This window comes from Anarhichas minor, unplaced genomic scaffold, assembly GCF_050575085.1.
Source record: "Anarhichas minor isolate MPS153535 unplaced genomic scaffold, ASM5057508v1 ptg000028l, whole genome shotgun sequence".
NCBI lineage: Eukaryota > Metazoa > Chordata > Actinopteri > Perciformes > Anarhichadidae > Anarhichas > Anarhichas minor.
In genome coordinates this window covers 16,234,527-16,261,408 of record NW_027466474.1, presented here as the reverse complement: position 1 = coordinate 16,261,408, position 26,882 = coordinate 16,234,527, and the positions used below count along the sequence as shown (strand labels likewise).

At 43.8% G+C, this 26,882-nt stretch overlaps 1 protein-coding gene and 14 non-coding genes across 15 annotated transcripts; all 15 read left to right on the top strand.

The window, feature by feature from the left end:
• Positions 1–615: 615 nt before the first annotated feature.
• Positions 616–3,849, top strand: LOC142963104 (uncharacterized). Its single transcript, XM_076103809.1, is given in 3 exon segments — positions 616–2,143; positions 2,190–2,611; positions 2,614–3,849. Coding segments are annotated over 3 exon segments (3,186 nt in total).
• Positions 3,850–13,352: 9,503 nt separating this feature from the next.
• Positions 13,353–13,434, top strand: trnal-uag (transfer RNA leucine (anticodon UAG)). Its single transcript has one exon. It is a non-coding gene; the product is annotated as a tRNA-Leu (tRNA).
• Positions 13,435–13,853: 419 nt separating this feature from the next.
• On the top strand, positions 13,854–13,925 carry trnat-cgu (transfer RNA threonine (anticodon CGU)). Its single transcript has one exon. It is a non-coding gene; the product is annotated as a tRNA-Thr (tRNA).
• Positions 13,926–14,623: 698 nt separating this feature from the next.
• trnal-uag (transfer RNA leucine (anticodon UAG)) lies at positions 14,624–14,705 on the top strand. The gene has a single exon. It is a non-coding gene; the product is annotated as a tRNA-Leu (tRNA).
• Positions 14,706–15,360: 655 nt separating this feature from the next.
• Positions 15,361–15,442, top strand: trnal-aag (transfer RNA leucine (anticodon AAG)). Its single transcript has one exon. It is a non-coding gene; the product is annotated as a tRNA-Leu (tRNA).
• Positions 15,443–16,109: 667 nt separating this feature from the next.
• trnal-aag (transfer RNA leucine (anticodon AAG)) lies at positions 16,110–16,191 on the top strand. The gene has a single exon. It is a non-coding gene; the product is annotated as a tRNA-Leu (tRNA).
• Positions 16,192–16,840: 649 nt separating this feature from the next.
• On the top strand, positions 16,841–16,922 carry trnal-aag (transfer RNA leucine (anticodon AAG)). The gene has a single exon. It is a non-coding gene; the product is annotated as a tRNA-Leu (tRNA).
• Positions 16,923–18,087: 1,165 nt separating this feature from the next.
• On the top strand, positions 18,088–18,169 carry trnal-uag (transfer RNA leucine (anticodon UAG)). Its single transcript has one exon. It is a non-coding gene; the product is annotated as a tRNA-Leu (tRNA).
• Positions 18,170–19,340: 1,171 nt separating this feature from the next.
• On the top strand, positions 19,341–19,422 carry trnal-uag (transfer RNA leucine (anticodon UAG)). The gene has a single exon. It is a non-coding gene; the product is annotated as a tRNA-Leu (tRNA).
• A 1,921-nt stretch (positions 19,423–21,343) lies between these two features.
• Positions 21,344–21,425, top strand: trnal-uag (transfer RNA leucine (anticodon UAG)). The gene has a single exon. It is a non-coding gene; the product is annotated as a tRNA-Leu (tRNA).
• A 655-nt stretch (positions 21,426–22,080) lies between these two features.
• trnal-aag (transfer RNA leucine (anticodon AAG)) lies at positions 22,081–22,162 on the top strand. The gene has a single exon. It is a non-coding gene; the product is annotated as a tRNA-Leu (tRNA).
• A 649-nt stretch (positions 22,163–22,811) lies between these two features.
• trnal-aag (transfer RNA leucine (anticodon AAG)) lies at positions 22,812–22,893 on the top strand. Its single transcript has one exon. It is a non-coding gene; the product is annotated as a tRNA-Leu (tRNA).
• Positions 22,894–23,533: 640 nt separating this feature from the next.
• On the top strand, positions 23,534–23,615 carry trnal-aag (transfer RNA leucine (anticodon AAG)). The gene has a single exon. It is a non-coding gene; the product is annotated as a tRNA-Leu (tRNA).
• A 649-nt stretch (positions 23,616–24,264) lies between these two features.
• On the top strand, positions 24,265–24,346 carry trnal-aag (transfer RNA leucine (anticodon AAG)). The gene has a single exon. It is a non-coding gene; the product is annotated as a tRNA-Leu (tRNA).
• A 649-nt stretch (positions 24,347–24,995) lies between these two features.
• Positions 24,996–25,077, top strand: trnal-aag (transfer RNA leucine (anticodon AAG)). Its single transcript has one exon. It is a non-coding gene; the product is annotated as a tRNA-Leu (tRNA).
• Positions 25,078–26,882: the final 1,805 nt, after the last annotated feature.

Genomic DNA, 26,882 nt, shown 5'->3' with positions numbered 1-26,882 from the left:
ATGGAAGCTCCAATGACACCACGTCTGTCAGTGACAGACAGGTCGGCTGTGGGAGGGCCCCGCCCCCGCCCCGCCCCTACCTATTATTACAGCCGGCTGCCTCCTCGCAAATCATTTCTCGCTTTCTTCCCGTGAAGAAACTATAGCTCCCTCAGCGCATCTAGGCTAGCTTGGATTGCTGCTCGACAGTTCACAGACGACCCGTTAGGAATCCGTCGCCGAACGCAGCTCCGGGCTTCAGTCAGGAGTGTGCTGAGTAAGTACTTCGGAGAAGTATAATTAAAACGTTACACAGAATATTTCGAGCAGTGTCCGCGTCAAGGCGAGCTGTTCCCCGACTACCCGGTATCTGTTACCGGTGTGGTCGGTGACTGTGTGACAGTATTTGCGGTGGCTAACGCGTTACGGCGAGCACCAGAGTTCGATTAGCATTAGCTTGGTAGCCGAGCGGAGTACCTGGAGTTCAGCTAACGTGTCACGGCAAGCGAACTCCTTCGATAAGCTATTCACACGGGCTAAACCCCGTGTGCTAGCACAATTGGCCGACAGACTAACGCATTTCGGCGCGCCCTGTACGGCTGATTGTTTACGTATTTCCCTCCCTTTCCAGTCACCATGTCGAAGGCCGCTACCCCCACCAGAGGGTCGGAACCGAAGACCAAAGAGGCTGTATCCCGCCCGTGCCCTGCGTCATGCGGGGCGTCCATCTCGGGCAGGGACCCTCATCCTTTGTGCATAGCTTGCATGGGCGCGAAACACGCTCATGCAGCGCTGGCTGACCCCCAGGTATGTTTGCACTGTGCGTCAATGCCAGAGAAGACCCTGGAAAGGAGATTGAGAGTGGTGGTATCCAACAAACAGGACCCGGTCCTGTCAGGAACCACCACAAAAGACACCCATCTGCCGCGAGCTCCTTCGAGCTGGGCGGACATGATGGATGCTGAATGCAGGGAAATACCTCCACTTTTCGAGGGGCTCCTCGATGTGGAGCCGGGCTGTGAGGACGCAGAGGGCGATGCCAACTCTGACTTCCTCGAAATGGATGATACGGAGGAGGAGGAGGATGACTCCACTTTTCCTCTCCAACAGCCCAGACCCCCTAGTGCATCCGACGCTGTTTCCCCGATGGACAGCGACTTATACGAGGTCTGCAAACGGGCCGCGTCCAAGTTGGGCATACTATGGCCAGCAGCCCAGGATGCTACAGGGGGGGAGAGAGACCTGTATGACGGTAAGAGGCTCCCACCAGCCCAGCCGCCATCAAAACAACTTCTGCCGGCAGTACCCGCTTGTATGAAAGAAATGAGCAGGTCCTGGTCCAGCCCGTTGAAGAGTAAGCTTCCCACGAGGGGCTACTCAAAGCTGGAAGTCGAGGGGAAGGAGGGACTGGGGCTGGCTGAGCCCCCAGCAGTGGAGCCTTTAGTGGCTTATCACCTCCACCCAAACCGGCGCTCTCTCTCCACTTCCTCAAACATCTCTCTGCCAAATAAAACAGATCGCCTCACCGCCTCTGTTTTCCAGAGAGTGTATAAATATGCAGCGCAGTCTGTGTGCTCGCTAAATGCTTTGACTCTGCTATCTGCATACCAGGCAGAAATCCTGGAGCAGATGGGAGGTCAGCTGGACACAGGGGCACCTAACCCAACCCTATGGGATGAGATTTGTGTTGTTAACGATCTCATCCTACGCTCATCACGGGGTGCAGTGCAAGACTGCGGTCGTGTAATGGGCCTGGCAGTCTCAGGTGAGAGAGCCCTGTGGCTAAATCTCTCAGGCCTCGGGGATGCTCAGAAGGCAGAGGTCATGGATGCGGCATATGACCCAGCCAAAGGTCTGTTTGGTCCAGCTCTTGAAAAGATGAGAGAGACCAGCACCCTCAGAAAACAAGAAGGCGAGGCCTTTGACCTCTGCTTGCCACGGAGACACATCCCTCGCACTCCACAGACACAGAGGGCGGGCTCTGCGGCTACAGCCACAGCAACGAGGTGGAGACAGGAGGGTGCCAGACCGTATAGACAGGCAGCTGGTCAGCAGACTAAACAGCAGCCTCGGTCAGACAACCCCAAACCATGGGGCAAACACTCCTTTGCTGCAGTGGCAGCAAGAAACCGCCCTCCCCACCCTGGGGATGGCAAGAAGAAGCGTACGACCTAACCAGCCTTGCTTCTCCCTCTCCTCCTCCGTCCAAGAAAAGGAAGGAGATGAAGGTGAAACAGAACCCCCGAGTTCATGTTTCAGGAGGGGAGGAGCCTCAGAGGCGAAGGGCAGTACAGTGTCACCAAGCACTTCTACCCAGTTCAGCAAACAAAGAAATAAAATTAGCATTTTTGCAGCAGGCCAAGAGCCAAGGGCAAAATGCTCCCCCAAAAACGAAATAAAAACAAAACCATGTCATGGCCCCATAATTCCCGCAGGGGGAGCTCACGCTCCTCCGAGGGAAGGCCGCTCCCTTCAGGTAAGGGAGGTGACGTCACCGCAGGGTGTGTGCAGCCCACTCGCTGTCCGGGCGGATCAGTGGCGCGCATGCGCAGTGCACCCCTGGGTTTTGTCCACTATTTCTCGGGGGTACAGACTACAATTCGGTACGAAACCACCCAGATTCAACAGATTCAATTGGTTTCAGTAGCCGAGGGGGATTCAGCTCACGTCCTGGAGGACGAAGTAGCATCCCTGTTAAACAAACGAGCGATCAGGGCTGTCCCGAACGAGGAAGCTCAGCGAGGCTTTTACTCTCGTTACTTCCTCATCCCGAAGAAGGGGGGCTCATCCCTCCGCCCCATTTTAGATCTCCGTGTGTTAAACAAACACCTACGCAAATACACGTTCAGGATGTTAACACACAGAGGGCTCTGTCGCTCGATTCGTCCGGGGGATTGGTTTGTAACAATCGATCTCTCGGATGCTTATTTCCACATCGCCATTTATCCCGCACACCGGAGGTTTCTCAGGTTTGCCTATCAGGGCAGAGCCTACGAGTACCTAGCCATCCCGTTCGGGCTTTCATTAGCCCCGAGGGTGTTCAGCAAGTGTGTGGAGGCGGCGATGTCTCCGTTGAGGAACAGCGGCATCAGAATATTCTCGTACATAGACGACTACCTAATTTGCTCCCACTCACAGGAGCAGGCAGTCAGAGATTCCGCCACGGTGATAAAACATCTCACGGATCTGGGGTTCAATATAAATTGGAAAAAGAGTCGGATAGAACCCACGCAATGTACAGAATACCTGGGTCTCAAAATAAACTCGCTCTCTTATCGCGTCACGCTGACAGAGGCGAGAGTATTGTCCCTAACTCATTGTCTATCCCTATTCCGACTGTGGAAAGCCGTGTCGTTCAGACTATGCCTTCGCCTTCTCGGCTTAATGGCGTCAGTGATATCTGTGGTACAGTTGGGGCTCCTGAAGATGAGAGCTTTTCAGCGCTGGGTCGCGGCGTTACGCCTGTGCCCTCGCCGTCACCTCAGCCGCAGAGTGAAAATATCACCAGCGTGCGTAGTCACGCTCCGCCCGTGGGGGGACTCTACGGCTCTCACATCAGGGGTTCCCCTGGGGACAGTGTCATCCAGGGTAACCTTGACAACGGATGCCTCCCTCTCTGGGTGGGGAGCAACCATGTTGGGCAGAACAGTGAATGGCACCTGGGACCCGAGGCAGGCTCAGATGCACGTAAACCTCTTGGAGCTCTGGGCAGTGTTTTATGCACTGAAGCATTTTCAAACATTTCTCCAAGGACGCCATGTCCTGGTGAAAACAGACAACACTACAGTGGTAGCATACATCAACCGCCAAGGCGGCACTCGCTCACTGCAGTTGCACAAGGTGGCTCAGCCAACCCCATTAACACAGTGAGCCAGTCGCCCACCTTTTCCACTGAAGAAAATCTAAGAGCCAATCAGCTCTTTGATCCGAAGACAGCAAGAAGTTTGCCATCATGCCCTGGGGTCACGCAGTCAGTGGAGAGCAACTGCAGCGCCTGGCTCTAAAATCTGCGGCCACCCCGCTCTCGTGAGGTTATCGTTGCCCACGTGATCATGACGTCAGCGCAAGTCCCATCATGCCCTGGGGTCATGCAGTTGGTGGAGAGCAATTCGGCATAGCCTGGCTCTAAAATCTGCGGCCGCCTCGCTAACGTGAGATCATTGTTACGCACGTTTTCATTACGTCAGAGCAAGTCGGACGCAAATCTACCCAGCATGCATTGTGCGCCGATCGCCGGTGATCGATTCTGCGCACGCCTGGCTCATGTCGAACGAGCCTAGAGTCTCAGGAAGGCGGGCGTCGAAGCCGGGTGTTGATTGACAGAAGTTTCAGCGAGTAAAGTTGCAAGAAGTGCCGCGCATCCCCGGGCGTAAAATTCCATTCGCCAAAAGTCTGACCACCCACCCATGGGTCCAGGAAGTTAGATGGACCCACCTTCTACAGGAAACGGATGAAAAGCAGCCAGGATGTTGTTGCCAACAATGATTCTAGCTTTGAACCGGATAATTCTCGCCGTTATTTTCATTATTCTTCATAAAAGGTAAGCAGATACCAACGATTTTTTCCGGTGAAGGGAACTGTTGTGTTGCCGTTGTTCACTCACAGCTTTCTAGTGGTTTCACGGAGAGAAAAACCGAAGGCATTTATGCGTTCTGCGTCGAATGCTAATGCTAGGCGATGTACGGATTAGCAGTGTAGCAGTTAGCATGGTGTTTAAATATCGAAGGGCAGTAGATATAATGCCGATTTTTGCCAAGGAATTCGTGGTTTTATGCCACATTTTCTAGTTGCTTATATTAGTAGTGTATAGTTGTGTTTGGAGTGTGTAAAAAGTGACTTATATGATAGTGTTGCCCATACGTTGCTGTTTAATCCGGTATATAAAATGTACACATGTACAATTCTCGCTATCAACATGAGCATTTTTTGGACGATATTTGCAAGCCCCCCTAAGCCCGAGAGCCCCCAAATTTGGGGGCGTCGTGTGCAAGATTGACTCTCTGAACCTTTGCTGTGCTAAAGTTCATTCAAATAAAGTATGAAATTCAAAACAGATTTTTAAGTTTACAGTAATAAGGTTATTGTCTTACTATGAATACTTATTTATTCATTTTATACAGTATAGTTACATGTATTTTTCAAGCCTTCTATTTCCCACATAACTTGTTAAGTATTCCAAAATGTGTTCTGTAGTGACCGTTGCTTCCCAATAAAAAAGTCACTACGGTTGCTGTAATGCTTGTTCTGACGCGTGCCATAAATAACAAAGTCCAGTTTCGAATATAGGCATTTTATTCCTCACATAATCAGAGTTCACCACTTTCTCTTCACAGTGCCATTTTCTCCTTATTCTTAAACCCGAGGGTCCCCAATATTGGGGACCTAGAGGGGGTACAACCATGGGAGCCATTTTACACACTGCAAAACACAATTATACATGAACTAAGATCATATCTAGAAGAATACTACAAGTTTTACCACAAAACCACGTTTTTCTGGACAAAAAACTGCGTACTATATACTTTGTTTTGGTCTGGCATGAGAACGCGCGGAGCGATCTTGGCGGATGACCACATGTAGCAGGGCCGTGATTCGACCCCGCGACGAATAGCGTCGTCGGAATTACTCTCTTTCAAACCGTTCAAACGTTATATATCTATAAGCCAACATCAGTCACATGTCACCAGCAAAAGAATTGGGTAAAAAAACTTACATTTTGATGGTTTTGAAGATGAAAAACGGATTTATTCCATTGGATTTTGGAGCAGCGGCTTCCTGCATCTCTCCCCTCGCCTCTGCAAGTGAAATCAATGCGCTGCGAGGCGGAATGAGAAAATGCCAGGGTATTCAGCAAGGTGGACCAAACCAAGTAGAGAGGGGGGTTGGGCCAGCATTTTGCGATTTCTAGTCAGTAAACAGACCCAGATACGATCAAACACCCCCGCATGGCTCCCGTTGGACTATCCCGCATCTAAAACTGTTTCACACCTGTAAATCGGCCGATCACAGGCCTCTCCAGGGTCACATAGACACACATTATGAGGCATTTATTTTTATGATTGACAGATATGACACATCATAACTGCTCAACATTATTGAAAATGGTGTCAAACTGCTTTATTATGATGTATTGAACACTCTTAGTGATAAATCAAGTGAATATATAGTTAATATGTAGTTATATAGTATATAAAATGAGTATACAGCAATGCAACAGCTGGTTCCGAAAATCAAAACTTTGATTTTTATGACCATGTATGCTGGCCTGCTTCACTCAATCAAAGTAAAATATGTTGTGGGGACATGTAACACGTGTTGTTCTATGACTTTGGCATGGTTTTAGGCCAAGCCATGCATTATTTTAAAAACACATGTTCAATACAAGTGCTTTTTTTCAGGTGAACTTGGAACTTTTTCCATTTGAGCTGTGCCATAAGTCACATCAGTTATTAACCAGTAACATATACACAATATTTACACAATTTAACACATCTCACAAGTGTTACCAGTATTCTAGCATAAAAATTATTAAAATAGACCTTGTAGTTAGAGCTTGGACTCTCTATGGGTATGTGTATGCAATTTTCGAGCAGAGGGCTAAAAATAGGGCTAGGGCTTATTATACCAATAAATCATAACATTTGCATTCGTTAAGTCTTCACGTTAAATCTTCATGGTCAAAAACTGTTTGCTTCTACCTATTAGCAACAACCTGTGTCCAATGACCCCACTGATTATATTACCTGTGGCCTGACTCACACCGGCACTACGCCCCCATGTGGTGGGAGGTTGTACAAAACAAAAACAACAAAATGGCTCTTACATGTTCCGTCTTTTATGTAATTACAAAAAAAAATTCAACGCGTACGTAGTGATGGCTTATGCCAAAAAAAAGACACCTCTTTTTAATCCTGTTTGTCATTATTAATAAGATGTTTTTGTATTCTAATTATTTTACCATTAGCTTTTTGTGACATCACAGAAATTTAATATCTCATAAGCATTACAGTGCAGCATGACCTGCTGTCAGTCCCTGGTATTTGTGGGTCTTGATGATGCCCTAATGATGAAAGGTGGCAATCGCCAAAACAGTCAGTCAGACTTCATGTTTACTCCTCTGCTTCATTTGTAAAACGTCAGTGTGAAAAGGAGCTGGAGCAGAACTAAAGGACAACAATGTATATTTGTTTTTCTTTTGCTGCAGGACAAATGTACCTCATTTCAGTAGTGAAAGCACCCTGCTGGTTTTTCACAGTAGTGATATGTAGCAATGTTTTAATGAGTGAATCCCTGTTTTGTTTAAATCACGCATGCTGACACAATACATGTTCCAGCCACTGGTTTCCCACTGAGTGATAGTTGACAGCACTAACTCTGATGCAGTAATGCACTGACACAGTTAAGGGAGAAGAAGACTTCAAGCTCGTCAAATTTGTTGTAAACATTGCGCAATATGAATTAATTAATTTAAAATATAAATGTAAACACTAAACATAAACATAACTTGTTTACAAGAAAATTTCTGATGTCACGTTTAATTGAACATTTGTGATTTCACAAATTGATGATTGCCAGAAGGATTTTTATACATTTCATGTTGGGTAAATTATTACACTATATAAATATTCTATCAAAATCCTGTTACAAAAAATAAATAAATCGATATTTAAAATGGGGGGAATGTATTTTGCAACAAGACTCACCAAGTCCTTTGAAATATTTATTGAACGTTTGGTTTCAACACGTATTAATTATATTATATATTTTTATAAGAGTTCATGTTAAATAATGTGTGTAATTTCTTGTTATTGTTGTTTTTATGGACTTCTTGTTGTTGCTTTTGTCACTTTGGTAGGTGGTGTTACTTCCCTCCTACAATATTTAGTCATTTCAGAGAAGGACCAGCCACAGTTTGCAAATGTCAGTCAAGTCGGTAGTGCATTAACAGTACTATATACTGTATATGCAAGGTGACCTTATTGCTCATCAGAGCAAGATTTATAATCCTGTAGATGCTCATCACAAGTTCAAATGCATGCCACTCTGTCTATCTTTCCTCTCATCCCTCTCTCTAATGAAGCAGGGACGCCATAAAAAAACTGAGGCAGTTCAGCTTTATTTGTGTAGTGGTTTGGTGGCGGTGGTAAAATAAAAAAGCCACTTTAGGCTATGAGCCTGCACCCTTGAACCAAAGACCATCACAGAGATGAGAAATGACTTCGGGGAAATGGGCTATTGAGACAGTAACACAAAGATGTGCACTCGTTATCACACACACATACACAAATACACAATGTCGCTCCACAATCTGAGACACACCCAATGTGCCAGGAAATAAATCGTGAATTGACTCGGACACACACTGTTTCTGGAAAAAAAATGAGGACCTTCTCTCCGCTTACACACACACACAATGCACATAAACTTTAAGGACATAAACACACGCGCAGATACACTCACTCAAATTGAGTCTCTATCTTGGATGAAATGGAATTTAGTGGCATTACTTATGAAGTTGCCACTTGTAGAAAATGACCAAAACTTTTGTCTGAGTTCGATTGAGGGACTGTTAGGTGAGAGTTTATAGAGGCAGGTGTGTTACAAGGTCAGTCTTTTCGAATACTTCAGTCAACAGTGATTCCCAAATGGAGAAGAGAGTGAGTCACTTGCGAAGTAGAAATAATTCGTTCCTGTACTTAAGTCGTTTTTTTGGATATCTGTACTTTACTTTACTATTTATATTTCTGTTGACTTTTACTTCACTACATTTTGCAAAGAAAACTGATACTTTTACTCCGATACATTTCCCCTGAAACCTTCGTTACTCGCTACAAAATCAAATCTATCTTTAGAAAAAAAATGAATCATGAGACCAACGTCGGGGACTGTGGTGGAACAGAGACTGCAAGCAAGCAGGTTTGGCGAATCAGTGGTCCTAGCTTGCAAGTTAAATCATTGGTTAATCACGTTAATGCGCAATTGCAAACAAGTGCTCTCAAAGCCGTGGTGTTTTGATTCCCAGTGATGCCCAGGATGCTAGATAGCGAGCGACTACATTAGTATAATTCCACTCTACGATGACTGATTTCATGATGGAAGCAGAAATGGAAGCACCTGCTACTCCCGAAACAAACTACGGTGGTGACGAAGACCAACACCCGTGGATCGCTAGCGAGTTAGTGAGCTGAGGAAGTGTTGACAGTTGTGAGATTTTGTTGATTTGAGTCATCTTAGCTATAATCATTGCAGCACTAGTTGGCTAATGTTAGCTAACTTAACGTTAGCTAGCCACCACACCATAGGATTGACAGGAGCCGCGAGAGCGCAGCATTAGGGAAATCCTTCCCAGCTGAGCGCAAGCTGTCTGTGAAGCTGAACACACCTCTACCTGCCTCAGCGGCCTGTGAAAGACTATTTAGCATCGCAGGACTAGTCTTCAGCCCAAGAAGAGCGAGACTGAATTCTCGCTATTTTGAAAACCAACTTCTTTTGAAGATGAACAGGACATTTTTCAGTTTCAAGTAATGACTGGGTTGTTACTTTCGGTGCTGCTTTAGTATTGATCATGTTTTGATATTTGAGTCATTTTGTGGATGATCAGATGGAGTTATGATGGTAGCAGTCGCCCAATTGCAGATTCAGCTTGAGCAAAACCTTTGCCTATTGTGTTCAAATCAGGCCCATAGGAGTTTACAAGGCAGGTGTCCTTTCTCAAAACACTGACCTGATGCATCAAGTGGATATTTTTTGCTGAACACAATATTATGCATTTGCCCTCTACATCCTCTAGTCGGAATGAGCATACTTATAAACGCACTGTTACAACTCCTTCATAGTGTCATATTGCTTTTCGGAGAATTATGATGATAAGTTCATAGTAGATGCAAAAGTATACTTATGTACAATATATTATGTTGAACATTGTTGCTCCTGGATGTATCACAGCCAACCCAATTATTTTCAACACAGCTCCATGTCCTTGGTCATGGTGGCCACAGCACTTAAAAGAATAAACTTCATAATTCTCAAAATTCTGACCCTTTGCTTTTTTATTAACAGCATTTACTTGTACTTTTACTTTCAATACTTAAGTACATTTAATATCAGAAAATTAGTTTTGATACTTAAGTACAATAAATATCAGATACTTTAAGACTTTTACTCAAGTAGTATTCTAATAGGTGACTTTTACTGGAGTCATTTTCCAGTAAGGTATCTTTACTTTTACTCAAGTATGGCTTTTATGTACTTTATACACCACTGGAAAACATAGGACACAAGTTGATAGGTACTAACCTTTTCTCTTTCAAATGGAAAGATCCTCGAGTTTTTCTTTGCATGTCTGAGGCTTGACTGAGCTAAATGCTCACTTCAGCACGTTAACATGCTCACAATGATAATGCTGACAAGTTGATTCTTATCCGGTATCATGTTTACCATGTTCACTGTCTTGGTTAAGCAAGTTAGTATGCAAATATATGCTAATTAGCATTAACCACAAAGATCAGCTGAGGCTAATGGGGCTTGCATGTAGTTGGGGATGAATCAAAGCACTGAACAAGGTGTAATTTCCATCTGATGATGTGAGTTGAGGAAAAATCATAGGATTAAAGCCATTACAATTAATTAGCTTGGAACCATGAATGTGTGCACCGCATTTTTCTCTGTAGTCCATCCAATAGTTGTCGAAATAATACAATCAAGAACTAAAAAGTCAACCTATGTCAATTAATGTAGCCCCTGTTGTAAATTGCACGTTAATCCAAACCATAAATGTGAACCTTGTGGGGGCACTAGGGTCAAATTCAGGGGATCACCAAAGTCAGTCGGATTCACCATCTGGTGACCATGAATGTCTGTACAGAATTCCATGGCAAATTATTTAAAAATTGTTCAAACATTTCAGTCTGGATAAAAGTGGTAGACAGACCGACCAATATTGCCATCTCTGACAACCTTTATTATAATTGACAGATATCTAATTATGTGGTGAGTCCAGCGTGGTCCAGATGGGCTGCTCACTTTCTGCTATTTTCAGAAAGTTGTTTGGTTCACTAGTGTTTCACTCCTTGTTTGGATCCACTGCTAGTGATGATGCCTAAAAGATTTGAAAAAATGTTTGTAGGCTAACTTTATTGGCCACTGATCTAAGTAACTTGTCATAACTGTATAGCTACACCAATTTCTGGCATTGTCCTTGACAGCTTGCAAGTGTTGGCAGAAATAGTACAATATATATTGTATTCAGCCATGTGAAAGATGTGTTTACCAGTCCCTCTTATTTTCCGTGCTGTTCGTATTGATTGGAATGTAGATTTCTTGCAGTACGAGCTGTCGGTTCAGGTCAACTTGAGCAGCTTGAGCTGTTCAGTGTGACTCCTCAAGGAAGCTTGAGAAATAGTCGCAAAATGTTGTCTTTTGGTTTCCGTGCTTATTTTTTTAATTTTTTTCTTATATCTTTTTATGTCAGTTGGGACAACTTTAATCTACAAAATCATAGTTAGGTTTAGGAAAAACATCATGGTTGGCTTTGAAATAACAATGTCAGTTAGGTTTAGGCAACAAAGTCACTTTGTTATGAAAACCTTCATGAACGCATCATTTACAACAACACTTTGGGACACACAGTGTCGAACACCTGCCCTCCAGCCCACCATAAAGGGTCTTTATCAATATTTTATCCAGGTCACTAGCTCTGACTGTTGCAAAATCTGGTGGATGCGTTTAACTTGTGTGTCCACCACAAAAAAAGGATCACAATTGACCATCCATTGTCGTGCTTCCACAAAACCAATAGATTGCATTTTGAGGGATTTTTTTGACCGGGGTCCAAACACCAAGACGTTAGTAGTGTTTCCATTATATCAATGACATTAAAAAGGCTACATACATGCAGCTTCAAGGCATTATAAATGGCGGGACTCACCATTCAAACTCAAATTTCCAGGATCCTTGAGCTCTAATCTCCGCCCGTGGACTTAATGCTTACAGTAACAGGATACTGTCATCTGTGACCCATAATGTCAGCGGGTCAATGCAACCCACAGCGCCATTGCGTCCAGCATTCGTCCAATCTCCCTTTCTTCGCTCTTTCCCGCTTTGCTCCTTTGGATCTCTGACCATTGTACAGTCTGCTTGGAGCAGACTTACCATACTACTTCCTTGCAGCGATGCCAGACCCTGCCTGGGAACGTCCCTGATTAACTTTGTATGCTCCACTAACAGAGAGTAAAAAAGATTGGCAAAGCTATGAGCCAGCCAGCTGATGGTAAAAGAAACCCGGGCAAAGAAGCCGATTAAGCACCAAGCCAACTGGACTTTGCAGGAGAACAAGGGACTGAAGCAAAGTTAAAAAGGCAGCACACTTAGTTGCTCTTTCTCTCCGGATTGTTTTAATTCGCCGTCGTACATGTATAAATTTGATTATTTGTATTCACTGTCAATTTTAGCTGTGATATTGTTTTAGTCATGATATTTGGGTCGCTCTCTGATTGCTGTTTGGGGTACAATAAACATTGACAGTTGACGACTTGGCTTAGAGTGTTTTCAGAACAAATGGGCGGAGCAGGAGCAATTCCCTAAAAACAAGGTAGTGTGGCCGAGTGGTCGAAGGTTGTGCTGGGCCCATAACCCAGATGTCGATGGATCGAAACCATCCTCTGCTATTTGTAAATGCTTTAGATGAGGAGAATTTCTCTACACTTTCAATCCATTCTCATAATTCAATGCTTTCAGTTGACTAAGCAGCCATTTCCCCAATTGTCTGAAGGAAATGTCTTCACCCTTTAGTGCTGCAGTGGACATCAAATATTTGTCTCTAGAAGCTGATGCAAATGTTGCATTTACAGGTAATGTGGCCGAGTGGTCAAAGGCGCTGGATTAAGGCTCCAGTCTCTCAGGAGGCGTGGGTTCAAATCCCACCACTGCCATTAACAATGAAAGGTACCTGGTAAAGCAAGAGATGAGGTGGTGTGACCCCACACTGACTTGCATGCATTGCTAAGTGTAGTGAACTTGTGTGAAGCAAAAGGATGAGTAGTGACTCCATGCTGGCTCTACCCTTTCCATCATCCTCAAACTGTCATGTTTTTAGATAACTAATCAATCATTGCCCAAACTGTTAAACTTGAAAAAGGCATTCGCAGTGCAATGGAAAACCTTGCTGAAGGTCAATGTCTTATTCATTTCAGTTTGCAAACACTTGTCCAAGCGAGGTCAACTGTTAAATGTTGCTCCTGTGACTGATTGTTCTAAACTATTTAGTTGGCTTCTCTGATTGCTGTTTGGGGTACAATGAACATTGACCGTTGACTAATTAGCTTATAGTGTTTTCAGAACAAATAGGCGGAGCAGGAGCAACTCCCTAAAAACAAGGTAGTGTGGCAGAGTGGTCGAAGGTGCTGGATTTAGGCTCCAGTCTCTATGGAGGCGTGGGTTCAAATCCCACCACTGCCATCCTTTCTGGACTTTACTTTAAGATTATTGGAAGAAATGCATACACATACCCACTGTTGTGTTTGTGCATCTTCACTGAAGTTAATGTGTGTGCCCAGTAAGTGCTCATTGTAATTACTTCACGGCACAGTGGCTCAATGCTTACTTCTATCCATACTCACATTGCCATGTTCTCAAAAGCCTAAGCATTCATTCCCACAAGTGTATTAGTGAAATGTCTTGTGTCTGCATTGCTTAAGTGGAAACTTTCAAAATTCTTGTTTGGAATTGGGGAAATCACTAGAAACAAGTTCGCTGCAGCATCCAAGAAATGAATATTTTTGTAACCAGTCAGCTGCTGAAATATTGGTTCCCACTGATTCCCAAAGATTTCCACACCAACTAAAACATATTTACAAGTCCCACTCCCTAAAAGAGCAAGCAGAGTGGCGCAGCGGAAGCGTGCTGGGCCCGTAACCCAGATGTCGATGGATCGAAACCATCCTCTGCTATTTGTAAATGCTTTAGATGAGGAGAATTTCTCTACACTTTCAATCCATTCTCATAATTCAATGCTTTCAGTTGACTAAGCAGCCATTTCCCCAATTGTCTGAAGGAAATGTCTTCACCCTTTAGTGCTGCAGTGGACATCAACTATTTGTCTCTAGAAGCTGATGCAAATGTTGCATTTACAGGTAGTGTGGCCGAGTGGTCAAAGGCGCTGGATTAAGGCTCCAGTCTCTCAGGAGGCGTGGGTTCATATCCCACCACTGCCATTAACAATGAAAGGTACCTGGTAAAGCATGAGAAGGTCTGACCCCATACTGACTTGCATGCATTGCTAAGTGTAGTGAACTTGTGTGAAGCTAAAGGATGAGTAGTGACTCCATGCTGGCTCTACCCTTTCAATCATCCTCAAATTGTCATGTTTTTAGATAACTAATCAATCATTGCCCAAAGTGTTAAACTCGAAAAAGGCATTCGCAGTGCAATGGAAAACCTTGCTGAAGGTCAATGTCTTATTCATTTCAGTTTGCAAACACTTGTCCAAGCGAGGTCAACTATGTTGCTCCTGTGACTGATTGTTCTAAACTATTTAGTTGGCTTCTCTGATTGCTGTTTGGGGTACAATGAACATTGACCGTTGACTAATTAGCTTATAGTGTTTTCAGAACAAATGGGCGGAGCAGGAGCAACTCCCTAAAAACAAGGTAGTGTGGCCGAGTGGTCGAAGGCGCTGGATTTAGGCTCCAGTCTCTATGGAGGCGTGGGTTCAAATCCCACCACTGCCATCCTTTCTGGACTTTACTTTAAGATTATTGGAAGAAATGCATACACATACCCACTGTTGTGTTTGTGCATCTTCACTGAAGTTAATGTGTGTGCCCAGTAAGTGCTCATTGTAATTACTTCACGGCACAGTGGCTCAATGCTTACTTCTATCCATACTCACATTGCCATGTTCTCAAAAGCCTAAGCATTCATTCCCACAAGTGTATTAGTGAAATGTCTTGTGTCTGCATTGCTTAAGTGGAAACTTTCAAAATTCTTGTTTGGAATTGGGGAAATCACTAGAAACAAGTTCGCTGCAGCATCCAAGAAATGAATATTTTTGTAACCAGTCAGCTGCTGAAATATTGGTTCCCACTGATTCCCAAAGATTTCCACACCAACTAAAACATATTTACAAGTCCCACTCCCTAAAAGAGCAAGCAGAGTGGCGCAGCGGAAGCGTGCTGGGCCCATAACCCAGATGTCGATGGATCGAAACCATCCTCTGCTATTTGTAAATGCTTTAAATCAGGAGAATTTCTCTACACTTTCAATGCTTTCAGCTGACTAAGCAGCCTATTCCCCAATTGTCTGAAGGAAATGTCTTCACCCTTTAGTGCTGCAGTGGACATCAAATATTTGTCTCTAGAAGCTGATGCAAATGTTGCATTTACAGGTAGTGTGGCCGAGTGGTCAAAGGCGCTGGATTAAGGCTCCAGTCTCTCAGGAGGCGTGGGTTCAAATCCCACCACTGCCATTAACAATGAAAGGTACCTGGTAAATTAAGAGATGAGATGGTCTGACCCCATACTGACCCGCATCTTCACTGAAGTTAATGTGTGTGCCCAGTAAGTGCTCATTGTAATTACTTCACGGCACAGTGGCTCAATGCTTACTTCTATCCATACTCACATTGCCATGTTCTCAAAAGCCTAAGCATTCATTCCCACAAGTGTATTAGTGATATGTCTTGTGTCTGCATTGCTTAAGTGGAAACTTTCAAAATTCTTGTTTGGAATTGGGGAAATCACTAGAAACAAGTTCGCTGCAGCATCCAAGAAATGAATATTTTTGTAACCAGTCAGCTGCTGAAATATTGGTTCCCACTGATTCCCAAAGATTTCCACACCAACTAAAACATATTTACAAGTCCCACTCCCTAAAAGAGCAAGCAGAGTGGCGCAGCGGAAGCGTGCTGGGCCCATAACCCAGATGTCGATGGATCGAAACCATCCTCTGCTATTTGTAAATACTTTAAATCAGGAGAATTTCTCTACACTTTCAATCCATTCTCATAATTCAATGCTTTCAGTTGACTAAGCAGCCATTTCCCCAATTGTCTGAAGGAAATGTCTTCACCCTTTAGTGCTGCAGTGGACATCAACTATTTGTCTCTAGAAGCTGATGCAAATGTTGCATTTACAGGTAGTGTGGCCGAGTGGTCAAAGGCGCTGGATTAAGGCTCCAGTCTCTCAGGAGGCGTGGGTTCAAATCCCACCACTGCCATTAACAATGAAAGGTACCTGGTAAATCAAGGGATGAGATGGTCTGACCCCATACTGACCCGCATCTTCACTGAAGTTAATGTGTGTGCCCAGTAAGTGCTCATTGTAATTACTTCACGGCACAGTGGCTCAATGCTTACTTCTATCCATACTCACATTGCCATGTTCTCAAAAGCCTAAGCATTCATTCCCACAAGTGTATTAGTGAAATGTCTTGTGTCTGCATTGCTTAAGTGGAAACTTTCAAAATTCTTGTTTGGAATTGGGGAAATCACTAGAAACAAGTTCGCTGCAGCATCCAAGAAATGAATATTTTTGTAACCAGTCAGCTGCTGAAATATTGGTTCCCACTGATTCCCAAAGATTTCCACACCAACTAAAACATATTTACAAGTCCCACTCCCTAAAAGAGCAAGCAGAGTGGCGCAGCGGAAGCGTGCTGGGCCCATAACCCAGATGTCGATGGATCGAAACCATCCTCTGCTATTTGTAAATGCTTTAAATCAGGAGAATTTCTCTACACTTTCAATGCTTTCAGCTGACTAAGCAGCCTATTCCCCAATTGTCTGAAGGAAATGTCTTCACCCTTTAGTGCTGCAGTGGACATCAAATATTTGTCTCTAGAAGCTGATGCAAATGTTGCATTTACAGGTAGTGTGGCCGAGTGGTCAAAGGCGCTGGATTAAGGCTCCAGTCTCTCAGGAGGCGTGGGTTCAAATCCCACCACTGCCATTAACAATGAAAGGTACCTGGTAAATCAAGAGATGAGATGGTCTGACCCCATACTGACCAGCATCTTCACTGAAGTTAATGTGTGTGCCCAGTAAGTGCTCATTGTAATTACTTCACGGCACAGTGGCTCAATGCTTACTTCTATCCATACTCACATTGCCATGTTCTCAAAAGCCTAAGCATTCATTCCCACAAGTGTATTAGTGAAATGTCTTGTGTCTGCATTGCTTAAGTGGAAACTTTCAAAATTCTTGTTTGGAATTGGGGAAATCACTAGAAACAAGTTCGCTGCAGCATCCAAGAAATGAATATTTTTGTAACCAGTCAGCTGCTGAAATATTGGTTCCCACTGATTCCCAAAGATTTCCACACCAACTAAAACATATTTACAAGTCCCACTCCCTAAAAGAGCAAGCAGAGTGGCGCAGCGGAAGCGTGCTGGGCCCATAACCCAGATGTCGATGGATCGAAACCATCCTCTGCTATTTGTAAATGCTTTAAATCAGGAGAATTTCTCTACACTTTCAATGCTTTCAGCTGACTAAGCAGCCTATTCCCCAATTGTCTGAAGGAAATGTCTTCACCCTTTAGTGCTGCAGTGGACATCAACTATTTGTCTCTAGAAGCTGATGCAAATGTTGCATTTACAGGTAGTGTGGCCGAGTGGTCAAAGGCGCTGGATTAAGGCTCCAGTCTCTCAGGAGGCGTGGGTTCATATCCCACCACTGCCATTAACAATGAAAGGTACCTGGTAAAGCATGAGAAGGTCTGACCCCATACTGACTTGCATGCATTGCTAAGTGTAGTGAACTTGTGTGAAGCTAAAGGACGAGTAGTGACTCCATGCTGGCTCTACCCTTTCAATCATCCTCAAATTGTCATGTTTTTAGATAACTAATCAATCATTGCCCAAAGTGTTAAACTCGAAAAAGGCATTCGCAGTGCAATGGAAAACCTTGCTGAAGGTCAATGTCTTATTCATTTCAGTTTGCAAACACTTGTCCAAGCGAGGTCAACTATGTTGCTCCTGTGACTGATTGTTCTAAACTATTTAGTTGGCTTCTCTGATTGCTGTTTGGGGTACAATGAACATTGACCGTTGACTAATTAGCTTATAGTGTTTTCAGAACAAATGGGCGGAGCAGGAGCAACTCCCTAAAAACAAGGTAGTGTGGCCGAGTGGTCGAAGGCGCTGGATTTAGGCTCCAGTCTCTATGGAGGCGTGGGTTCAAATCCCCCCACTGCCATCCTTTCTGGACTTTACTTTAAGATTATTGGAAGAAATGCATACACATACCCACTGTTGTGTTTGTGCATCTTCACTGAAGTTAATGTGTGTGCCCAGTAAGTGCTCATTGTAATTACTTCACGGCACAGTGGCTCAATGCTTACTTCTATCCATACTCACATTGCCATGTTCTCAAAAGCCTAAGCATTCATTCCCACAAGTGTATTAGTGAAATGTCTTGTGTCTGCATTGCTTAAGTGGAAACTTTCAAAATTCTTGTTTGGAATTGGGGAAATCACTAGAAACAAGTTCGCTGCAGCATCCAAGAAATGAATATTTTTGTAACCAGTCAGCTGCTGAAATATTGGTTCCCACTGATTCCCAAAGATTTCCACACCAACTAAAACATATTTACAAGTCCCACTCCCTAAAAGAGCAAGCAGAGTGGCGCAGCGGAAGCGTGCTGGGCCCATAACCCAGATGTCGATGGATTGAAACCATCCTCTGCTATTTGTAAATGCTTTAAATCAGGAGAATTTCTCTACACTTTCAATGCTTTCAGCTGACTAAGCAGCCTATTCCCCAATTGTCTGAAGGAAATGTCTTCACCCTTTAGTGCTGCAGTGGACATCAACTATTTGTCTCTAGAAGCTGATGCAAATGTTGCATTTACAGGTAGTGTGGCCGAGTGGTCAAAGGCGCTGGATTAAGGCTCCAGTCTCTCAGGAGGCGTGGGTTCATATCCCACCACTGCCATTAACAATGAAAGGTACCTGGTAAAGCATGAGAAGGTCTGACCCCATACTGACTTGCATGCATTGCTAAGTGTAGTGAACTTGTGTGAAGCTAAAGGACGAGTAGTGACTCCATGCTGGCTCTACCCTTTCAATCATCCTCAAATTGTCATGTTTTTAGATAACTAATCAATCATTGCCCAAAGTGTTAAACTCGAAAAAGGCATTCGCAGTGCAATGGAAAACCTTGCTGAAGGTCAATGTCTTATTCATTTCAGTTTGCAAACACTTGTCCAAGCGAGGTCAACTATGTTGCTCCTGTGACTGATTGTTCTAAACTATTTAGTTGGCTTCTCTGATTGCTGTTTGGGGTACAATGAACATTGACCGTTGACTAATTAGCTTATAGTGTTTTCAGAACAAATGGGCGGAGCAGGAGCAACTCCCTAAAAACAAGGTAGTGTGGCCGAGTGGTCGAAGGCGCTGGATTTAGACTCCAGTCTCTATGGAGGTGTGGGTTCAAATCCCACCACTGCCATCCTTTCTGGACTTTACTTTAAGATTATTGGAAGAAATGCATACACATACCCACTGTTGTGTTTGTGCATCTTCACTGAAGTTAATGTGTGTGCCCAGTAAGTGCTCATTGTAATTACTTCACGGCACAGTGGCTCAATGCTTACTTCTATCCATACTCACATTGCCATGTTCTCAAAAGCCTAAGCATTCATTCCCACAAGTGTATTAGTGAAATGTCTTGTGTCTGCATTGCTTAAGTGGAAACTTTCAAAATTCTTGTTTGGAATTGGGGAAATCACTAGAAACAAGTTCGCTGCAGCATCCAAGAAATGAATATTTTTGTAACCAGTCAGCTGCTGAAATATTGGTTCCCACTGATTCCTAAAGATTTCCACACCAACTAAAACATATTTACAAGTCCCACTCCCTAAAAGAGCAAGCAGAGTGGCGCAGCGGAAGCGTGCTGGGCCCATAACCCAGATGTCGATGGATCGAAACCATCCTCTGCTATTTGTAAATGCTTTAAATCAGGAGAATTTCTCTACACTTTCAATGCTTTCAGCTGACTAAGCAGCCTATTCCCCAATTGTCTGAAGGAAATGTCTTCACCCTTTAGTGCTGCAGTGGACATCAACTATTTGTCTCTAGAAGCTGATGCAAATGTTGCATTTACAGGTAGTGTGGCCGAGTGGTCAAAGGCGCTGGATTAAGGCTCCAGTCTCTCAGGAGGCATGGGTTCAAATCCCACCACTGTCATTAACAATGAAAGGTACCTGGTAAATCAAGAGATGAGATGGTCTGACCCCATACTGACCCGCATCTTCACTGAAGTTAATGTGTGTGCCCAGTAAGTGCTCATTGTAATTACTTCACGGCACAGTGGCTCAATGCTTACTTCTATCCATACTCACATTGACATGTTCTCAAAAGCCTAAAGCATTCATTCCCACAAGTGTATTAGTGAAATGTCTTGTGTCTGCATTGCTTAAGTGGAAACTTTCAAAATTCTTGTTTGGAATTGGGGAAATCACTAGAAACAAGTTCGCTGCAGCATCCAAGAAATGAATATTTTTGTAACCAGTCAGCTGCTGAAATATTGGTTCCCACTGATTCCCAAAGATCTCCACACCAACTAAAACATATTTACAAGTCCCACTCCCTAAAAGAGCAAGCAGAGTGGCGCAGCGGAAGCATGCTGGGCCCATAACCCAGATGTCGATGGATCGAAACCATCCTCTGCTATTTGTAAATGCTTTAGATGAGGAGAATTTCTCTACACTTTCAATCCATTCTCATAATTCAATGCTTTCAGTTGACTAAGCAGCCATTTCCCCAATTGTCTGAAGGAAATGTCTTCACCCTTTAGTGCTGCAGTGGACATCAACTATTTGTCTCTAGAAGCTGATGCAAATGTTGCATTTACAGGTAGTGTGGCCGAGTGGTCAAAGGCGCTGGATTAAGGCTCCAGTCTCTCAGGAGGCGTGGGTTCATATCCCACCACTGCCATTAACAATGAAAGGTACCTGGTAAAGCATGAGATGGTCTGACCCCATACTGACTTACATGCATTGCTAAGTGTAGTGAACTTGTGTGAAGCTAAAGGATGAGTAGTGACTCCATGCTGGCTCTACCCTTTCAATCATCCTCAAATTGTCATGTTTTTAGATAACTAATCAATCATTGCCCAAAGTGTTAAACTCGAAAAAGGCATTCGCAGTGCAATGGAAAACCTTGCTGAAGGTCAATGTCTTATTCATTTCAGTTTGCAAACACTTGTCCAAGCGAGGTCAACTATGTTGCTCCTGTGACTGATTGTTCTAAACTATTTAGTTGGCTTCTCTGATTGCTGTTTGGGGTACAATGAACATTGACCGTTGACTAATTAGCTTATAGTGTTTTCAGAACAAATGGGCGGAGCAGGAGCAACTCCCTAAAAACAAGGTAGTGTGGCCGAGTGGTCGAAGGCGCTGGATTTAGGCTCCAGTCTCTATGGAGGCGTGGGTTCAAATCCCACCACTGCCATCCTTTCTGGACTTTACTTTAAGATTATTGGAAGAAATGCATACACATACCCACTGTTGTGTTTGTGCATCTTCACTGAAGTTAATGTGTGTGCCCAGTAAGTGCTCATTGTAATTACTTCACGGCACAGTGGCTCAATGCTTACTTCTATCCATACTCACATTGCCATGTTCTCAAAAGCCTAAGCATTCATTCCCACAAGTGTATTAGTGAAATGTCTTGTGTCTGCATTGCTTAAGTGGAAACTTTCAAAATTCTTGTTTGGAATTGGGGAAATCACTAGAAACAAGTTCGCTGCAGCATCCAAGAAATGAATATTTTTGTAACCAGTCAGCTGCTGAAATATTGGTTCCCACTGATTCCCAAAGATTTCCACACCAACTAAAACATATTTACAAGTCCCACTCCCTAAAAGAGCAAGCAGAGTGGCGCAGCGGAAGCGTGCTGGCCCCATAACCCAGATGTCGATGGATCGAAACCATCCTCTGCTATTTGTAAATGCTTTAAATCAGGAGAATTTCTCTACACTTTCAATGCTTTCAGCTGACTAAGCAGCCATTTCCCCAATTGTCTGAAGGAAATGTCTTCACCCTTTAGTGCTGCAGTGGACATCAACTATTTGTCTCTAGAAGCTGATGCAAATGTTGCATTTACAGGTAGTGTGGCCGAGTGGTCAAAGGCGCTGGATTAAGGCTCCAGTCTCTCAGGAGGCGTGGGTTCAAATCCCACCACTGCCATTAACAATGAAAGGTACCTGGTAAATCAAGGGATGAGATGGTCTGACCCCATACTGACCCGCATCTTCACTGAAGTTAATGTGTGTGCCCAGTAAGTGCTCATTGTAATTACTTCACGGCACAGTGGCTCAATGCTTACTTCTATCCATACTCACATTGCCATGTTCTCAAAAGCCTAAGCATTCATTCCCACAAGTGTATTAGTGAAATGTCTTGTGTCTGCATTGCTTAAGTGGAAACTTTCAAAATTCTTGTTTGGAATTGGGGAAATCACTAGAAACAAGTTCGCTGCAGCATCCAAGAAATGAATATTTTTGTAACCAGTCAGCTGCTGAAATATTGGTTCCCACTGATTCCCAAAGATTTCCACACCAACTAAAACATATTTACAAGTCCCACTCCCTAAAAGAGCAAGCAGAGTGGCGCAGCGGAAGCGTGCTGGGCCCATAACCCAGATGTCGATGGATCGAAACCATCCTCTGCTATTTGTAAATGCTTTAAATCAGGAGAATTTCTCTACACTTTCAATGCTTTCAGCTGACTAAGCAGCCTATTCCCCAATTGTCTGAAGGAAATGTCTTCACCCTTTAGTGCTGCAGTGGACATCAAATATTTGTCTCTAGAAGCTGATGCAAATGTTGCATTTACAGGTAGTGTGGCCGAGTGGTCAAAGGCGCTGGATTAAGGCTCCAGTCTCTCAGGAGGCGTGGGTTCAAATCCCACCACTGCCATTAACAATGAAAGGTACCTGGTAAATCAAGAGATGAGATGGTCTCACCCCATACTGACCCGCATCTTCACTGAAGTTAATGTGTGTGCCCAGTAAGTGCTCATTGTAATTACTTCACGGCACAGTGGCTCAATGCTTACTTCTATCCATACTCACATTGCCATGTTCTCAAAAGCCTAAGCATTCATTCCCACAAGTGTATTAGTGAAATGTCTTGTGTCTGCATTGCTTAAGTGGAAACTTTCAAAATTCTTGTTTGGAATTGGGGAAATCACTAGAAACAAGTTCGCTGCAGCATCCAACAAATGAATATTTTTGTAACCAGTCAGCTGCTGAAATATTGGTTCCCACTGATTCCCAAAGATTTCCACACCAACTAAAACATATTTACAAGTCCCACTCCCTAAAAGAGCAAGCAGAGTGGCGCAGCGGAAGCGTGCTGGGCCCATAACCCAGATGTCGATGGATCGAAACCATCCTCTGCTATTTGTAAATGCTTTAAATCAGGAGAATTTCTCTACGCTTTCAGCTGACTAAGCAGCCTATTCCCCAATTGTCTGAAGGAAATGTCTTCACCCTTTAGTGCTGCAGTGGACATCAAATATTTGTCTCTAGAAGCTGATGCAAATGTTGCATTTACAGGTAGTGTGGCCGAGTGGTCAAAGGCGCTGGATTAAGGCTCCAGTCTCTCAGGAGGCGTGGGTTCAAATCCCACCACTGCCATTAACAATGAAAGGTACCTGGTAAATCAAGAGATGAGATGGTCTGACCCCATACTGACCCGCATCTTCACTGAAGTTAATGTGTGTGCCCAGTAAGTGCTCATTGTAATTACTTCACGACACAGTGGCTCAATGCTTACTTCTATCCATACTCACATTGCCATGTTCTCAAAAGCCTAAGCATTCATTCCCACAAGTGTATTAGTGAAATGTCTTGTGTCTGCATTGCTTAAGTGGAAACTTTCAAAATTCTTGTTTGGAATTGGGGAAATCACTAGAAACAAGTTCGCTACAGCATCCAACAAATGAATATTTTTGTAACCAGTCAGCTGCTGAAATATTGGTTCCCACTGATTCCCAAAGATTTCCACACCAACTAAAACATATTTACAAGTCCCACTCCCTAAAAGAGCAAGCAGAGTGGCGCAGCGGAAGCGTGCTGGGCCCATAACCCAGATGTCGATGGATCGAAACCATCCTCTGCTATTTGTAAATGCTTTAAATCAGGAGAATTTCTCTACACTTTCAATGCTTTCAGCTGACTAAGCAGCCTATTCCCCAATTGTCTGAAGGAAATGTATTCACCCTTTAGTGCTGCAGTGGACATCAAATATTTGTCTCTAGAAGCTGATGCAAATGTTGCATTTACAGGTAGTGTGGCCGAGTGGTCAAAGGCGCTGGATTAAGGCTCCAGTCTCTCAGGAGGCGTGGGTTCAAATCCCACCACTGCCATTTACAATGAAAGGTACCTGGTAAATCAAGAGATGAGATGGTCTGACCCCATACTGACCGGCATCTTCACTGAAGTTAATGTGTGTGCCCAGTAAGTGCTCATTGTAATTACTTCACGGCACAGTGGCTCAATGCTTACTTCTATCCATACTCACATTGCCATGTTCTCAAAAGCCTAAGCATTCATTCCCACAAGTGTATTAGTGAAATGTCTTGTGTCTGCATTGCTTATGTGGAAACTTTCAAAATTCTTGTTTGGAATTGGGGAAATCACTAGAAACAAGTTCGCTGCAGCATCCAACAAATGAATATTTTTGTAACCAGTCAGCTGCTGAAATATTGGTTCCCACTGATTCCCAAAGATTTCCACACCAACTAAAACATATTTACAAGTCCCACTCCCTAAAAGAGCAAGCAGAGTGGCGCAGCGGAAGCGTGCTGGGCCCATAACCCAGATGTCGATGGATCGAAACCATCCTCTGCTATTTGTAAATGCTTTAAATCAGGAGAATTTCTCTACACTTTCAATGCTTTCAGCTGACTAAGCAGCCTATTCCCCAATTGTCTGAAGGAAATGTCTTCACCCTTTAGTGCTGCAGTGGACATCAAATATTTGTCTCTAGAAGCTGATGCAAATGTTGCATTTACAGGTAGTGTGGCCGAGTGGTCAAAGGCGCTGGATTAAGGCTCCAGTCTCTCAGGAGGCGTGGGTTCAAATCCCACCACTGCCATTAACAATGAAAGGTACCTGGTAAATCAAGAGATGAGATGGTCTGACCCCATACTGACCGGCATCTTCACTGAAGTTAATGTGTGTGCCCAGTAAGTGCTCATTGTAATTACTTCACGGCACAGTGGCTCAATGCTTACTTCTATCCATACTCACATTGCCATGTTCTCAAAAGCCTAAGCATTCATTCCCACAAGTGTATTAGTGAAATGTCTTGTGTCTGCATTGCTTAAGTGGAAACTTTCAAAATTCTTGTTCGGAATTGGGGAAATCACTAGAAACAAGTTCGCTGCAGCATCCAAGAAATGAATATTTTTGTAACCAGTCAGCTGCTGAAATATTGGTTCCCACTGATTCCCAAAGATTTCCACACCAACTAAAACATATTTACAAGTCCCACTCCCTAAAAGAGCAAGCAGAGTGGCGCAGCGGAAGCGTGCTGGGCCCATAACCCAGATGTCGATGGATCGAAACCATCCTCTGCTATTTGTAAATGCTTTAGATGAGGAGAATTTCTCTACACTTTCAATCCATTCTCATAATTCAATGCTGTCAGTTGACTAAGCAGCCATTTCCCCAATTGTCTGAAGGAAATGTCTTCACCCTTTAGTGCTGCAGTGGACATCAACTATTTGTCTCTAGAAGCTGATGCAAATGTTGCATTTACAGGTAGTGTGGCCGAGTGGTCAAAGGCTCTGGATTAAGGCTCCAGTCTCTCAGGAGGCGTGGGTTCAAATCCCACCACTGCCATTAACAATGAAAGGTACCTGGTAAATCAAGAGATGAGATGGTCTGACCCCATACTGACCCGCATCTTCACTGAAGTTAATGTGTGTGCCCAGTAAGTGCTCATTGTAATTACTTCACGGCACAGTGACTCAATGCTTACTTCTATCCATACTCACATTGCCATGTTCTCAAAAGCATTCATTCCCACAAGTGTATTAGTGAAATGTCTTGTGTCTGCATTGCTTAAGTGGAAACTTTCAAAATTCTTGTTTGGAATTGGGGAAATCACTAGAAACAAGTTCGCTGCAGCATCCAAGAAATGAATATTTTTGTAACCAGTCAGCTGCTGAAATATTGGTTCCCACTGATTCCCAAAGATTTCCACACCAACTAAAACATATTTACAAGTCCCACTCCCTAAAAGAGCAAGCAGAGTGGCGCAGCGGAAGCGTGCTGGGCCCATAACCCAGATGTCGATGGATCGAAACCATCCTCTGCTATTTGTAAATGCTTTAAATCAGGAGAATTTCTCTACACTTTCAATGCTTTCAGCTGACTAAGCAGCCTATTCCCCAATTGTCTGAAGGAAATGTCTTCACCCTTTAGTGCTGCAGTGGACATCAAATATTTGTCTCTAGAAGCTGATGCAAATGTTGCATTTACAGGTAGTGTGGCCGAGTGGTCAAAGGCGCTGGATTAAGGCTCCAATCTCTCAGGAGGCGTGGGTTCAAATCCCACCACTGCCATTAACAATGAAAGGTACCTGGTAAATCAAGAGATGAGATGGTCTGACCCCATACTGACCGGCATCTTCACTGAAGTTAATGTGTGTGCCCAGTAAGTGCTCATTGTAATTACTTCACGGCACAGTGGCTCAATGCTTACTTCTATCCATACTCACATTGCCATGTTCTCAAAAGCCTAAGCATTCATTCCCACAAGTGTATTAGTGAAATGTCTTGTGTCTGCATTGCTTAAGTGGAAACTTTCAAAATTCTTGTTTGGAATTGGGGAAATCACTAGAAACAAGTTCGCTGCAGCATCCAAGAAATGAATATTTTTGTAACCAGTCAGCTG